Below are 17,862 nucleotides of genomic sequence, written 5' to 3'. Positions count from 1 at the left end.
CCACTTTACACTTCCCGACAACCCGTAATATGATTACCACAGCCTGATATTATCACTAGAAACACTATTCTATGATTTTCAAAGAGTTTGGAATCCATACTCCAGAAAAAAAAAACACTGTGAAAGCAATGAAAATTACTAGCGCGTATGACCTTCCCATGTGCGCTCGATCGCCGCAGGTGTTCTGTCATTTATAATTCATAAAAACACTCACACCCTATATTTCTATTACTATATAACACTTATATATATCTGCAGTCTTTATCCATAAGTTTCCTTCAGTAATAGTAGTTTATTGTCACTGTAGGCATTCAATTTCTCTTTCAGTAAAATACATAGCATTCACTTTCTCGTCCTGTATACTAGCGTTGAGAGTGAATCTGTCACTTTCACTTTCACTTTCATAACTCCCAGTATTCATACATGCTAGAGTGAAACTTTCACTTTTATTACTCCTAGTATATATACTCGAATTCTTATATTACTACTCATTTACATTTCTATTTACATTCTCTATTATATTTACATTATTTACATTTATTTTTTATTTACACTGTCACTTGCAGTAACGTATAAAACTATTTTCCACTGTTCACTTATATTTACATTCATTGCTTTCACTTGCTGTTTATACATTATTTACATTTCCACCTGCACTGTTTTACTCATCAGAAAGATCGTAGTCACTGTCCATCATTTTCATTGATAAATTAGCCAGTTCACGTTCCACAGCAGTCACTTAGCCCTTTACCTCTTTCCACACGAGGTTTAGTAGGGGATAGAGGTCACAGGGCCCTTTGCATGGGGCTAAAAAGCGGCAGAATTGGACAGGCGCGAATCCGACATGTTTTCACCTTGAAAGACGACAGTAAACTGAATACAGTGTGGTGGCCTAGGGGGAGTGCAATGCTGCCAATGTCAGCGTGGTGACAGCTGCTAATATATACGCTATGAAATGATTGGCAGGAAATATAGACAATACATAATAAATTAGGTAGTTCCAGGTGAATGTAAATATCACTTAGGTTTCTCCCTTCCTTTCTTGTATATATTTTTATTACGAGAATAGATTATACGGCATATTTCAAGGGAAATAAACAGCGAAATTTAGCGAACGAGTGCATGTGAGGTGTTGTCAGGTGATAATTAGCCAATTCCAGGTGTATGGCACTATCACTTACCTTATTTCTTTTTTGTATATATTATTTGGTATAAGAATAGGGCATAGGGCTTATTTCAATGGATGAAATCAGTGGAAAATTCCAGGGAGGATTTACTTAACGCAGCACGGCCGGGCAGGCGAGAGGAGAGGGTAATGGAGGGGAGGTAGGGAGGGGAGTCAAGAATGGGGAGAAATGGCTAAATTGTCAACAATGGATGGGAGTACAGATGAGATTAGGAGTGCTGACTAGTGTTGGACATTGGCAGTACTGATAGATGATACAAGCTACTACTTGAAAGCACGGGCAAATTCAAAATAACACAGAATCACAAAAGTGACGCCCCGCAGTATGATCCCTTCCTCCCAAGTGTCACGAAAGTGACGCCCCGCGGTTAAGGGGTTAAGTGATATGAGTGTGGATATGCTTCTGGAAGCTGGTCTGAGGTGGGCGAGGAGGGAGTGATGACAGTATTTGTGTATGGTATCGTGTGCTGGGTGTTGTTTTGATGTTCCTTGGTGTGGGTGGATGTGCTGCCATGTCATATAGTGGATGTTGTGGGTTTGTGAAGGCTGCAGCAAGAAACTGGGTGCCTCTCATGTCTAGGTGATCCGTGACTTTGAGGACATTGGTTTCTTGATGTAGGTGGTCTGTGGGTTTAGTAGCTGTGCAGCTTGTGATTATTTTTAGGGCCTTGTTCTGTATGGTCTGTAGAATGTTGTAGTGTGTTTTGGTGAGGTTTGGAGCCCAGGCAGGGCTTGCATAGTTCATCGCTGAACGTATGTATTGTTTGTATACTGTGGTGGTGGTTTCTTTGTTGTGTCCGAATGTTGTATGGGCAAGTGACCTCAAGGCATTGAGTCTTGGTGTTATTTTATTTTTAATGTTTGTGATGTGTTGTTTAAATGACACTGATATCTTGTAAGAGACTGTTGTGAGCCATATGCTCCATCACAGACATTACATTTGTTGTGTGAGGAACGTTACCGGAAAAAGATGTAACATTTCCCACGCATAGCTTTAAACAAAAAAATCACTGCTGTTACACTGGATTCAGGGAGAGATGGGTAGGTACGGTGGGAGGGCTGGGTGGGTTGATGTGATGGATGGCATTGTTGAGTGAGCACAGTGGGTGGCATTCGTGAGTGGGGAGGGTGAGTGACCGTGGTTGGTGGGCAAGATGGGTTGTTGGAATGTGTGGGTCACCAGAGTGGCTGAGAAGATTGTGTGGCCAGGATGCTCTGCATGGGTGGTTGGGTTGTTGGGTTGGGTGTGTGGGTGGGTTCAGGGTGCGTAGGTGAGTGGGTAGATGTGTCGGGTGGGATTGCTAGATGAGCTTGGTGGGTGGCATTTGTCGGTGGACAGGGTGGATGGCTGATATCAGTATGCTTGGTGGGTTGCACAGGTGTCTAGGAAGGGCGAGTGTTTGATGGGTTGAGTGAGCAGGTGGATGGGTGGATATGTGGCTCCTCACATGACAAGGCAGGAGTGGGGCTTTTAGGTCTAGTAGTCGTGTAATTTGTCACTGTTATTTAGATTTTAGTATATTGTTTAGAAAACGAGTAAATATTTGGAAAAAAAATTCTATACATTGGGGGCATTCTATTGAAAACTTCTAAAACCTCAATATCTCACTGAACTGAAGGTGGATGTATATGGGTAATAATACACCTAACGGGAGAATAAATTATGCCAATATTACATGCGGCAAGATGCGAGAGAGCTTGAAGCTTCAGATCGCAGATCCATCTGCCTAACAAATTGGTGGTTTTGTAGGGGTAAAGAGGTGGACCTGTGCAATTAACGTGCTGTCTGGTGGCAGCCTACCCTGTCTCCTTATTAATGTTCATGACTGTACTGGGTTACTATACAACCCACCAGTAGTCTAAACATTATGAACTGCAGTAATTGAGCCAGTGCCTGAAGAGGGCATGATGAAAGTTAATTACCTTAGAAAGAGGGGTGCATCAGCAGAGTGGGTCATACTCAGTTTCATTTCCCTGACAACCCAGAGAGAGATGAGATAGCAGAGGACATGGTTATGCAGGCTTTGCCAACTCGTCAAGTATCAAGAATGATACAGTACATACATTCAAAGGGATGACTTCCCTCCTCGATCAAACAGTCTATGGTGATGTCATGTTGCTGATGTCACTTAAACAAGAATTGTCTTCTGATTAGTTCATTCATTCATTCATCGTCTAATACGGTGTTTCCCTATGAGGAGTGTAGGAGCCCGGGGCTAGGAAGGTTGGTCCTGACATCTAAAATAAGAGTGACCAGTCTCACTCATCCTTCAGTGGCATTATGTGAGCAATAAACCTCAACCACCCCATTGATATAAACCTGCACCAGCTCAATCCGATTGGAGTGCCTTAATTGATCACTAGACCACCAGGAGCCATAAATTGGTTATATGGCCACCACCGAGCATAGTAAATGGTTTCTTGGTGTACAGGAAACCATTTGGCTAGTTACTCAGTGTAGAGTCACCCATAGGCAGAAGGAACAGGAAAGAATGATGGAGAGAAAGACAGAAGAGGCAGGATGGAACAAAGGAAGAGAGGAAAGGGCAGGCACCCAAGGGCAGCACTAGATCGAGTGAGTGGATGGTGAGCACCCTCACCAATCACTTTCTGGTTAGATTATTATGTAAATTTCACATCAGTACACATTTTGTTCATGCTTTTGATACTTACAATTACTGTAACTGTAATAAGTGTTGATTGTATGAGTAATCCCTCCAAGATCTGACATAATAGAGCCAAAGGCATGTCCGGGACTTGGTTTTGTCTGGGACTTGGGACAAATGCCCCTGGACAGGTACTTATAGATTCCAACCCAACCTAACTTTGAAACCCACCTAAATAACTCCCTACCGGACATGCACAGCACCTATTTAAGACCCTACTCACACAAATAAGGGACAGAAACCATAAAATAAATGAAAAGGAACCAGAGAATGAGAAATCAGAAGTGAGTATGGAAAGTATTTAGCAGTGTACAGGGTAATGTAGAGGTGTGCGGTACGTAGGAGGACTACTGGGCCTTGAAATCAGGCTGTGAAGCCTATGCCCAGAGTCGGTCACAAAAAAAAAAAAAAAAAACACGGCACGTTCGTGACTGTTGTGAAGATTAACCCGCCTCCTCTATGGCTCTGACAGTGGTGAAGGTGCATTTGAAGCATGTACAGTAATCCAGTGTTGTGCTGCGCTTAATCCTTTGCACTGTGAATTATAATTGTTTAACACTGAACATTCTGTTCTTGCTTGTGCCACGCCAGTGTTGCACTCTGCTCTTAATCCTTTTGCACTCTGAATTTTGATTTCTTAACACTGCAAAACACAGTAAATTCCCATGTGGTTTAGTGGTGAGGTATTGCAATTTATTCACTGTCCACCACAAACGCGAGCAGATGGGCAGCCATGGCGACGAGCGTTCAGTCATGACGGTAGGTAGGCGGGAAGTGGGGAGGATGCAGGGGTGCTTTAGCAGACATTGTGAGAACTACACGCCAAAACACATCTGTTCGTCACTGCACGGCAAATAAAGAGTAGGGATGAACACATATCAGCTTTTTTTTTTTCATTTTGACGTTTTTGGCCATTTTTGGACCGTAGCCCAAAATGTCCGGGACTTGGGCGTCTGGGTCTTAAAGGAATTACTGTATAAGCTTATTTCAATAAAAGTCACGCAAGTAACATTTCTCACTTTTCCAGTAACGTGTATGACAGTCACATTTTCCTTAACAGCACAACAATTATTAGGAGTTATCAGATTTTCTGGGCATGGTTATGATCTTTTTCTGTTGACATATTATTGATCGGAAGCACTCGCTGATTGAACCAGTCAAATCACAGACTTACTGAAATTACTTATGCAGACTACTAGAGAGGGTAGCATCGTGGTGTCATTCCTCACTCAACTTTTGAAAATCTATGTATCATCCAAATTAAAACATATAAACAATCTGACTGTGGTATAATGTGGTGTGAAGTGTTAGTAATGTAGCTTGCAAAAACCATTAGTTTATATTGCATACTTTTGCAAATGTAACAAAGAGTAGTTCAATAACCTGTCTCCGAATGTAACATTCCTCACGATGGAGTGACCCAGAAGTCATGTGTGCGAACAAAGAAAAATGGCAGAAATAGGGACTGGACCCTCTCAGTGCAATGCCATGTGGCAGAATGATTCACCAGATTGCACATGAATGTTGCCTGCCAGTGCAGTGGGGAACTATTTCTTTTTCATTTCTTCACCCAAGTGGCTGAGTCAGTTTGAATCTGTTACTCCTACATATGGCCATAGTTGTGAGAGTCCATAAGGTTTTGCACCTTTTTATTGGTGCTTTCACAGCTCTCTGTGAAGTAACAACGGGTTTTTGGCAATGCAAAAATCTTTTGTATTATAGTTGTATGCAGTACCATAACAGTGGATGATGATACTATTTTGATTAGAAAATTTATAGCCGAAAAGAGTTGTAGTGCACAGTTACCTTATCCATAGGCACATGTACAGTAAAACCTCAGAATTGACATTCGATAACTTGTAATTTTAGATAAGTAGAAGTGATTGCTTACCTGAATTTTTAAAGATATAATTCAGAACATTCTGACATGTAAAATAATTGCCAAGTTACCTACCATATTCCTGCCACCTACTACAGTGTCAGTAAAAGTGCCAGTCATCATGTGCTGTGCCTGAGTTACCTTGTCAGGAGCAGTAATTACTTGTACACATATTAGGGATGATCATGTTTTAATTGTTACTAGTATTTGATATTTGACAATGGTAGGAGGCAGTTAAGGGAAGAGTTCCTTGATAGAAAAGCAGAACCTCATACAGTCAAACATATTGAGGTTTTACTGTGTATTAACTAAATACTGTGTGACTGGAGTAGTTCCAGCTGATGATAAAATTTACTAGGTAATTGTATGTGTTTACTCTTGTTCAGGAGCTGCAGAACCTGTAGTTGTCAGTATTGCACAATATATTGACTCAGGAAAATTGTGTAACTTTTTCAGGTGACGAACAACCTAACTCTCATGGTTGGAAATGAGCCATCACTGAGGGAGTTTTATTTCACCCACTCAACTACCTGGCATGGTGTAGACCTGAAGGATCTGTCTGTTGACATCATTACTTCAAAAAGGAGACGACTCTCTTTTAGAGTTGATAACACATTTAACTGTGAGTATAGTGATTTAAATTCTTTTTTTGCAATTAACATAACCTTTTCTGAGGCACTCGGAGAACAAAGCATTCAGCTGCCACAGGCACCACCCAGGCATTTCAGATGGTGATGGTAAGAATCATCCCAGACTTCAGAGAGTTGAGGAGAGGTTGCATTGCTGTATGTTTGTAATTAAATGACTCACAATATATGACAAACTTTTCCCAAGGAATTCAACGTCTTAACCACTCATACAAAGTGAGTGTTTTTTATTTTGTTTTGTTTTGCTTATTAAGGCTCCAACATGCTTACACGTGTCGGCCTTGGTCACCTAATGGCAGCCCTCTATGCAGCTCGATCTCTGGTGGCCTCCCTGTTCAGTCCCTTATCCTTGAGGTCACACTCAGTGACCTTGCCCCTCCCACTTCCTCTCAACTCTTTAATCAGAATCCTGGCCCCCTAGACCTTGCATTTAAGGACACACTACACATCCATCGAATCATTGTCATTTCTGTATGTTTAAGCCTGCAATTATGACACTTTTATGCTTCCCGTAAGGGACAAGTTGGAAACATCACTCTTGTAGGTGCAAGAATAATGTCATCATCTCATATTGTCTGTGGCTTTCATTTTTAGTGTACTTTTTTGAGTTTGCCCTCCCTGGTTTGGCTTCCCAGATATTTAAATAAGAGTCTCTTTTGCACCATTCATTTTCTATTTTTTGCACCTACTGGAGCATTTTGTTCTTATGGGGAATATAGTCAGTCCTGGTGGGCAGTATCGTTGGATCCCCTCTCCCTTCTTCCTTGTAGTTGCCAGTGGGACCATAGACCCCTTCATAAGGCCATCATTCTTGCTCCATTGGCAGAGAGGTTTGCCACAGTGCTTCCATATCTTATAATATCTCTAATTGGATACTCAGAAATGCAGATAACAACTAGCAGATAAGATTCACAGTGTAATTGTGTGTTCTCTGGAAGAAAGGAAAGTGCCTTGGGAATGAATGGAAGTGGGCCAATGTGGCACCATTTTATAAGGGAGGGAACAAGGAAGAACTCCTGAATTTTAGACCAGTGTCCTGGACCAGCATGGTCACAAAATTGTGCGAGAGAATCCAGAAACATGAATGGATAAAATATCTGGAGGAGATGACATTTTGGCAGAAAGTCAGTTTGGATTCAGAAGAGGAAGGTCGTATGTTTCCAACTTGTTGCACTTTTGTTCTTGGGCAATTGACGTACTATAGGAGAGAGATGGTTGGGTGGATTGCGTGTATGTAGAGTTTGAGAAAGCCTTTGACAAGGTACTCCACAGGCAACTGATGTAGAAATTGAAACACAGGAGGACTGAAGGGACACCTCTGGGAGTGGATGAGAGACTTCTTGAGAGACAGACACATGAGGACAGTAATGAAAGACAGGATGTCTGGATGGAGGGAAGTAACAAGTGGACCCCCACAGGGCTCGGTGTTAGCTCCCGTAATGTTCCCGATTTACATAAACAATATGGTAGATTGAACGGTTATACAAGTCTGCTGATGATGCAGAGATCATGAGGAGAGTAAAGCTGAAGAAGACTGCAAAATGCTGCAGGAGGACCTGGATAGGATTCGTGATTGGAGCCGGATGTGGGAAATGAAGTTCAAAGAAAAAAAAAAGTAAAAATAATGGAAATGGGTAAAAGTACCAAAAGACCATCACTGAATTATTTGATGGGTAATGAACGAATCACATAAGCGAGAGAAGAGAAGGACTTGGGAATGTTGGTCCAGGTTAGTCTGTCACCTGAAAAACACAATAACAAGATAGAAAGACATATAATCTGTTGGCTAACATAAGAGTAGCATTTCATTACATAGAGGAGATGATGAATAATTAATAGTGGCTATGATCCGCCTCAGGTTGGAATATGCGGCAGAAGTGTGGTCCCCACATAAAAAGAAAAACATAAACAAGATCAAGAGAGTGCAAAGAACAGCAGCCAAGATGGCCTGTAGCCTGACAGATCTGTCATGCAGGGAAAGGCTGGAAAAGCCAGATCTGCCTGCCACAGAAGAAAAAAGAGAGAGGGGCGACATGATTGCAATCTTCGGGGCCATGATGGGAGTAGAAGAAATTGACAGACAAGATCTGTTTGTATGGCATGGAAGAGTAACAAGAGGACATGGAACGAAACTGAGAAAGCCAAGTTGCTTGAAGGATGTCAAGAAATGTAGTTTCCCATATACAGTAGATGCATAGACTTGTGGAATAGCGTGGATAAAGAGATCGTCCTGTCTAAAAACTTAAACAAGTTCAAAGCAAAATTTGACTTACTGAGAAGCAGAGATGGGACCCCATGAGTGTAGCTCATTTCGTATATATCACCATCCATCCATCCATCATCCAATCCTACATTGCCCCATGAGGAGCGTAGGAGCCCGGGGCTAGGCATTTGATCCTGACATTTAAGATGAGAGTGACCAGCCTCACTCATCCCTGAGTGGCATTACATGAGCACAACTGGGTAAATATACACAGCAGAAGAGCTTCGCTATGATCATGGGGAAATAACGCTAAACCAGCGGCGAAAAGGAGGTCAGCCAATTGTGATTACTGTATGTGAATTTAGTGGTGGTTCCATATGAATTTAGTGAAAAAAAGCCAGAGGAATTGGTCAAGTAGGAGTACAACACAGTGATGGTTTAAATTTTTGTATGTACTGTTCTGCATCATGGCAGAAGGAAATAGTTCATTGTTTACAGCCAGTGAAAGTGAATTCACAGGATTTTCCTATGAAGACCAGAGCAATGAGAGTATTAAATTGAACCAAACAAGAGTGGCAGGTGTGGAGAAAATGGCTGAGAGGAATGCTTGGGAATTACAACAGGTATGGGGAGTAATTAGATACAGTAGTTGCAGGAATGGACATCAAAACAGGAGAGAGAGATTAAGGTGATGAAAAATGAGTTAGAGAGTGTCCACACACTCAGTCCTGACCAAGAGAGAAAAGTAACAAAGTTAAAAGTGAGCAATGAATCAGCCTCAAATGAAATAAAACAGCTCAAGAGGGAAAAATAAAGGGGCTGGAAGAGGAAAAGGACAGGATGAAAATTAAACTTGATGAGTATGAATCATAAACAAGGATGCATGATGAAAGCATCAAGGAAATCAATGAAGAACACAAGGGGTGGGAAAAAATTAAGGAGGAAGGAAAAATAAATCTAAAGTAGATTTTAGAACAGTAGAGAAAGGAAAACCAGGAAAAGGTGGAGAAGGAAGTGGGTAAGGTACTGAAAAGTGGAGAATTTCTAGTCAGGGATGTAGCAGATAAGAAAAAATGTGTGATGATTTCAGGATTGAAGGAAAAATCTATGCCAATCAGATCAGAAAAGGAAAGAGAAGAACTGAGAAGGGCCAAAGTATTAGTATCAGTAGTTTTGGAGGGTGACATTGAAGCTCAAGTAGAGATTGAAAAGGTGTTTAGGCTGGGAAGATATAAGGAGGGACGGGCGCTGCCACTAAAAGTTACAGGTCACGGTAAATAAAATCATTAACTGGGCATGGAAACTAACCAACAACAAGGGGTTCAAGAATGTTTGGATAAGAAGAAATGCAAATGAGGAAGAAAAAGCTAAAAATAAAGGAGTTAGTCAAGGAGGCTAAGGAAAAAAATGACCAAGAATGGAGGAACAGAAGACAGACTTCTGTTGGAGAGTTATGGATCAGAAATTGAGGAGGTGGTAATGACGGAGAGGGGGGAAGGGAGAAGGACGGAATAAAAAACATTATAAAAAGATTGAAAGTGGTATATGCTAATGTAGGTGGCTTACACTTGATATTGGTTCATTCCTGGGGACCCGGATCTTCAGCAGGAAGAGTAAACACAATGTCGTGATGAACATAATGGATTTTATTACCAGATGTTTTAACATTTCCTTAACCCATGGATTGCGCAATTACCTTTTTTTTATCCCAGCCCATGGTGCACAAAAAACAAAGGAAAAAAAATTTTCTTTTTAGTTTTTGTTTATTATTAACTTGAAGATAAACATCCAGGACATCATCTGGTGAAAAGAAAAAAATCTCTCTCCATCTTTACATAGCGCAACGTGTAAGTTTGCGTAACGGTCGAGTTGTTTACAGTGATGCATGGCCAGCACAACCCGAGCTGTGGCTCGCAACGCAACGCTACCCAGCCTGAACTGTGGCTCGCAATCCGCGGGTTAATGTCATCTTCATTGGTCAAAAATGATAAAATCATTAAGATTACTTACATGTAAATATCAAAGTGCTATAAAGATACAGCAGTTGTAAATAAGAGACCTAAGCTACTGTATGTTTAAGGGGTAGGATGATATAGTATTGTAAAGTTGGGGCTAATGCAATTTAATATACAAGGACTCTAAAATTCTTATATTGTCACTAGAGCATCTACCAAGTATTTTAGAATATTCACCTTTAAGGCGAATATCACACTGAGCATTGTGATCCCTCACAGCTGAATAAGGTAGTGACAAGCCAACGACCTGTTCTGCCAGACTGTCCCATATGTTCAGCAATGTGTGTATTGAAGGCACATAATGTACTTCCAGGATACCCTGTTTGGCAACCAGGGCAGGAAAATGAGTAAACTACTGATGAACACAAGTCAACGGGCAGAGAATCCTTAAACCAAAACAAAGACACAACTTTGAAAGAACTGAGGTGAATGAACCAAAAATCTATACTAGGGTAAAATTTTGATGAACTCTTGAATAAAGTTTGTTCTGTTTTTGCTGAAATCTCTCCTAGATAAGGCAAAATTAGGTAGACTACCTCCTTATTCACGGTGGGGGAACACTGTTTGGGTTGGTATCTATTGTTCAGGAAAATATTCACCAGTTTATCTAATAAGTATGTACTGGAACCACTATTCACAAAATATTTCCTCAAAAAAGTTACATCACCATGAAAAGGGGCATATGTTGATGACAAACAAAACTATCTATCTATCTATAGCCCGATGCCCTAATCCCGCAAAGGGTGGCCGCGGACAAAATTCCTCCAAGTCGCTCTGTCACCCACCATTTGACTGCCCTCCCCCCAGATCACTCCCCCTTCCCTCATATACCTCTCAATTCCATCCCTCAACCTCATCCTTGGTCTCCCTCTCCCTTTCCCTCCTTCCACTTCGCCTACATAAACCCTCTTAGTCAGTCTTTCCTTCTCCATTCTCTCCACATGTCCAAACCACAGCAGTGTATTTCTCATAATTCTCTCAATCACATCCACATCCGCCCCACTACATTCTTTCACTTCTTCATTCATCAACCTGTTCCTTCATGTCACTCCACATGCTCCTCTCAGCTAACTCATTTCCACTGCTCCCACTCTTGACTTGTTCCCCTCTAGCAAGGTCCACACCTCGCTTCCATACGTCAGGGTAGGGATCACAATACTATCATGCAGTGACTTCTTAACTTCCATACTTACCTCCCTATTTCTCATCACTGCTTTCAGTGAACCAACAACCTTCCTTCCCTGCTGTACCCTTTCGAGTACTTCATCCTCAAAACTTCCATCCTTACTCATCACACTACCCTAGTACTTGAATGCACTCACGTTCTCCATATCCTCACATCCAACCGCACTGTGCATTCTGTGACCTCATTTCTCTCAAACACCATAACTTTACTTTTGTTTACATTAAACTTTCAGATTCCTCCTTCTACACACTGTCCCAAATTCATTCGCCAAACCTTGCAACTCCCATTCATCGTCACTCAACAATACTGTATCATCAGCAAAGAGCAACACCAGAATCTTCCACACCTCACCCTCATTGATTAGAGCCACCCCCACATCCACTGCCCTGCCTTTCTCCTCCTTTACAACCCCATCCATATATATATTAAACAGCCATGGAGACATCACACATCCCAGTTTCAGTCCCACATTTAGATCAAAGAACTCACTCAACTCATCATCCACCTGCAGCGTAGCCCTAACTCCCTCATACATAATCTTCACAGCACTCAACAGTTTCCCCTCCACTCCTTATATATTCTTAAAACCTTCCACATACCTTGCCTATCTACTCTGTCATATGCTTTCTCCAAGTCCATGAAGGCAGCATACACTTTCTTTCCCTTCTCTAGATACTTCTTCACTAAACATCTTAGAATTAATATCTGATCTACACACGCTTTTCCTTTCCTAGATCCCCCTTGTTCTTCTCCAGCTAGCTTCTTTGTTGTATGCCTAACCCAGTCGTTAACTATTCTGCCATATATTTTTCCAATCACACTAGGACAGCAAATACCCCTATGGTTACTACATACTTCTCTCTCCCCTTTTCCTTTGTATAAAGAAACAGTTATACCTGATTTCCAGTCCTCTGGAATCCTTCCCTCTTCCCAAGCCAATCTACACAACTTCCATATCCACTCCACAACAATCTCACCCCTATACTTCAGCATTTCATGACACACTCCATCAATTCCTGGGACCTTTCCCATCATGATCGTCTTCATTGCTTCAACTACTTCTGCCCTACTGATCTCTTCCTCCCTCCTCTCATCTCTTGTTCTCGCAGCCATTCCCCAACCACTTATACTCACACTGCTCTCACTTTCTACATTCAACAGATCCTCAAAGTGCTCCTTCCATCTCATTTTCTCTCTCTTCTTCACTTGCAATCTATTATTCTGTCTTTCACTCCTCTACTATTTCCCCTTTCACACTGTCATACTTTGCCCCCGTCCAAAACAATTTCTTACTTTCCCTCCATTTCACACTCAGATTCCTCCCAAACTCTTCATCCACTCTTTTCTTGCTCTCCTTCACCAATCTCTTCACTCCCTTCTCCTGCTCACATATACCTGTCTCTTCTCTCTCTCATCTTCTCCCCTACTTATACTCGCTAGCCAGTCACTATATGCTTTCATCTTTTGTTCCACAGGTCGTTTCACGTCATCATTCCACCATGCTGTCCCTTGCACACCCCTGCATCTCCTCCTCACTCCACAAACCACCTCTCATGCTGCACCTATCTCTTCTGTGAATACCTTGCATACTTCTTCCACCCCTTCCATGTGCTCTAACTCATACCTTCCCAATCTTTCTTCCACAATGCTCTTATACTCTGCCATTTTCTCACTATCTTGCAACTTGTCCAGTCTTTTCACAGGAGCTGTTTCCTCCTGTCTTCCCCTTTGTCTCTTCACCCATTTTCTTTGCAGCCTTACCTTGGCCATCACTGAGTGATGGTCCAAGATTCCATTCCCCCACCCATTCCACACTCTTGCATCCAACAATTGTCTTCTCGTATGCTCATCCACACATATGTAATTTATCATTGCCTTTCGTTCAGCAACAACAAACAAAACGCTCTTTGAATAAGAGTCTTTACAGCACTGATCCTGTATCTGATGTTACTGAAACTAAAGAAGCTTGTGCCCAACCCTCGAAAGGTTGCCTTGCAGAAAATGGAAAAAAGAAGCTTACCTTTGTTTTTCAAAATCACTAAATCTAAAAAAGAAAGTTGATTACAGGTCTCCCTCGTTTTACGCTGTATTCGCATTTACGATCCTTATTCTTTAGTACCAAGTGTTCATTTTACAATTGAGCTCCCTCGCATTTACGATTGGACATGTGGAAATCCCGTGCTCATAGGCAGATCAGCTGAGAGTTGCATGGCATACCTGCCCAAACCTCCACCACCACCACCTCTCATTCTCCTGATTCATGCAGTCATGGCTCAGTGGGTTAGAGCGCTCCGCTCTGACCGAAGGGTCGGAGGATCGAATCCACCCAAGGGTCATTGGTAGACATCAGGAAGGGCATCTGGTCATAAAATGCTACATGCTCCTAACCAAAGTCCCCTGCCCAGGGGCAACGCCTTAGCCCTTATCCAAAAAAGGGGTACCTGGCGTAAAAAAACTCATGCACCCCTGCCACCCAAACCTCCTCCACCCCTGCTTCCTCCCTCTCCACCTCTTGTGTTGACGAGTGATGGGCTTTGGCCCAGGATGTCTCCTAGCATCGGAGGAGACATTAAGGCATTACGTCCTCCAGCCTCGGGGGGGACCGACTAAGGGTGGACGGAGCTACAGTACAGTAGGAGGGTACATAACAGTACATTACAGTACAGTACAGCTGTATTTCATGTTGTTTTTGCTATTTCATGTCTTTATGTTTGCAAATGTACATACATATGTGATTCAGATGCACTACAATACATAAAACATCATCATTATTATTGCATATTAGATCACTTGTATGGGTCTTGGGTTCCTTATGCATGAGTCCAGGAACGCATCCCTATTTTTCCCATTAAACCTTAATTTCGCTTTACGATATTTCGGTTTACGATTGCCTTTCTAGGAACGCATACCAATCGTAAAACGAGGGAGACCTGTATTTTTCTCTGTCTAATGTGAAGGAAATGTGTGTATACTGTCTGTTGAGGTATTCTAAGAATTTCAACACATGTTCTTTAGCTTTAAATATTACTAGAGTGTCATCCACATACCTCCTATATAAATTGGGTTTAAAATTTGACAGACATCCTTCTAGCCACGTTTTCTCATGGTAGCAGAAAAATGTTCGCTAGTATGGGTCCTGCTGGTGAACTTTGCTACCCCATCAACTTGTTTATACTGTACAAATTTTCATTAACCCCTACACCGCGGGCATGTTTACCAATGTTTTGCGTGTGCCGCGGGGTTATTTGGTCTCCGACAGACTCTCAAAAAATATTTGCCAAAAATCAGTTATTAGTCCTAGAATATTAAAATTACATATGCTTATGGCACATACCTTCAGCTTTCTCCTGGAATGTTTGTTGAGCCTTCGTCGGTTACCGTAGGACTTGTGGAGACCTCTGAAGTTGGGTAACGAAGTCTCCACTTTACACTTCCCGACAACCCGTAATATGATTACCACAGCCAGATGTTAACACTATAAACACTACTCTATGATTTTCAAGTAGTTTGGGATCCATACTCCACAAAAAAAACCACTGTGAAAGCAATGAAAATTACGAGCGCGTCTGACCGTCGCACTTGCGCTAGTTCGCTCTTGGTACTCTGTCATTTATTATTCATAAAACCCCTCACACTTTATATTTCTATTACTGTATAACACTTATATATATCTACAGTCTTTATCCATAAGTTTCCTTCAGTAGTATGAGTTTATTGTCACTGTAGGGATTCAATTTCTTTCAGTAAAATACGTAGCATTCACTTTCTCGTCCTGTATACTAGCATTGAGAGTGAATGTCACTTTCAATTTGACTCTCATAACTCATAGTATTCAGACATGCTAGAGTGAAACTTTCACTTTCATTACTCCTAGGGTATATACTCGTATTCTTATAATACTACTCATTTCTATTTCTATTTACGTTCTCTATTTTATTTACGTTATTTACATTTCTATTTTATTTACACTGTGTTATGCACTGTCACTTGAAGTAACTTATAAAACTATTTTCCACTGTTCATGTATATTTACATTCATTACTTTCATTTGTTGTTTACATAGTATTTACAATTCCACTTGCACTGTTTTACTCAATAGAAAGATCGTAGTCACTCTTTTATCAATTGTCAACCCTTTACCTCTTTCCACACGAGGTTTAGTAGGGGGTAAAGGTCACAGGGCCCTTTGCATGGGGGTGAAAAGGCCCTGAAGCTAGCAAGAGCGAACAGACATACCCCCACACTGGAAGATGAGAGTGAACTGATAAGGGTGGGCTGGGGTGGTGGCCTACCTAGGGAAATCAGTACTGCCAACGTTTAGCTTCTTGACACCACTATTTTATAGCAGTGAAATGATTGGCAGGAAATCTAGACAATACATTATAAATTAGTTAGTTCCAGGTGAATGTAAATATCACTTAGGTTTCTCCCTTCCCTCCTTATATGTATATTTATTGCGAAAATAGATTATACGGCATATTTCAAGGGGAAATAAACAGCGAAAATTAGCGAATGAGTGCACGTGAGGTGTTGTCAGGTGATAATTAGCCAATTCCAGGTGTATGGCACTCTCACTTACCTTATTTCTTTCTTGTATATATTATTTGGTATAAGAATAGGGCATAGGGCTTATTTCAATGGATGAAATCAGTGAAAAATTCCAGGGAAGATTTACTTAGCGTAGCACGGCCGGGCAGGCGAGAGGATAGGGTAATGGAGGGGGGGTAGGGAGGGGAGTCAAGAACGGGGAGAAATGGCTAAATTGTCAACAATGGATGGGAGTACAGATGAGATTAGGAGTGCTGACTAGTGTTGGACATTGGCAGTACTGATAGATGATACAAGCCCCCGCTTGGAAGCCCGGGTGAATTCAAAATAACACAGAATCACAAAAGCGACGCCCCGTGGTATGATCCCTTGCTCCCAAGTGTCACGAAAGTGACGCCCCGCGGTTAAGGGGTTAAACACAACAAGGACATCTTTATACAAAGTGATAATAGCTCCTTAAAAACAGATTGGCAGACTTAGAAATCAGCAATTTCTTGAGGGTAAATGAGCTACATATTATGTGCTTTGTAGAGACTAAGTTAAGAGAGGATATTGATTTTCAAGTGGGTGATGGCAGATACATACTGTACTATAGAAAAGAGTAGAGAAGAAAACATGGGAGGAGGAGTGATATGATGATAAATGTGGATAATGTGGATCTAGGAGAAGATAGGGCAGAGATTATAAATATGAAACTAGAAACCAGGGGAAAAGGCAAGAGAGACCACAGTAACATATGTTCCACTTAAGACAAAGGCATGGAATGAGGCTGAATACTAAGAGATGTTGTCATACGTGGTTAGACACCCACAGAGACTGATTGAGAAAAGCAACAGTATAATCCTGGTGGGAGATTTTGAGTGTAAAGAGGTGAACTGGGAGGAGTGGGACTCAGAATATAGTGAAGATTCATGGGGCTGTATACTGTCAAATATAGCAGTGAATAACGTAATGACCCAGTGGGTTAAAAGAGAGGCAAGATTTAGAGGTGATGACACACCAGAAAGACTATATTTACTGCTAACCAAAGAACCTGACAGTTGAATCTCTGAAATATTTGTCATATACAAAAAAGGGACCATGTAGTGATTGAGTTCCAATTGATAGAGAGGAATGTGGCATCAAGAGATGAGCTATACAGGCATGGACTATACAACTTTGAGAAAACACTCTTTACAGGATTGAAGAAATTTTTCGAAGAAGCAGATTGGAGGAAATTCAGAGGAACAAGAGAGACGTAGAAGTGGGATATCTTTGTAGGCTTTTACAGCTTGGCATGTTGGAAAATATGTGCCAAGAGTCAGTGGGAGAGAGAACTGGAAAAAAGATTGGTTCAACAGAAGATGGGTGGTAACAGAAAGAGAAAGGAATGTGGCATGGAACAAATGGAGAAAGAGAGACAACAATAGAACAAAGGAAGAGCACAAAAGAACAAGAAATGAATATACTGTACAAGAATCTGTAGTGATGGCCAAGGTAAAGCTGCAAAGAAAATGGTTGAGGAGACGAAGCGGCAGACAGGAGGAAACAGC

The 17,862-nt window shown here is 41.5% G+C and overlaps 1 protein-coding gene across 1 annotated transcript in view; it reads left to right on the top strand.

Moving 5' to 3' along the window:
• LOC145393722 (uncharacterized) overlaps positions 1–17,862 on the top strand; it is an 848,279-nt gene that overhangs the window by 270,225 nt on the left and 560,192 nt on the right. The window contains exon 32 of the mRNA XM_080267765.1: positions 6,188–6,353. Coding sequence (XP_080123891.1) covers positions 6,188–6,353 — 166 coding nt within the window. The remainder of the gene's footprint in view (positions 1–6,187; positions 6,354–17,862) is intronic.

This window comes from Coenobita brevimanus, chromosome 25 (genome assembly GCF_032717465.1).
Source record: "Coenobita brevimanus isolate Jiangsu-jjx chromosome 25, ASM3271746v2, whole genome shotgun sequence".
Lineage (NCBI taxonomy): Eukaryota > Metazoa > Arthropoda > Malacostraca > Decapoda > Coenobitidae > Coenobita > Coenobita brevimanus.
The sequence above is the reverse complement of the archived record's forward strand: the minus strand, read 5'-3'. Positions and strand labels throughout refer to the sequence as shown.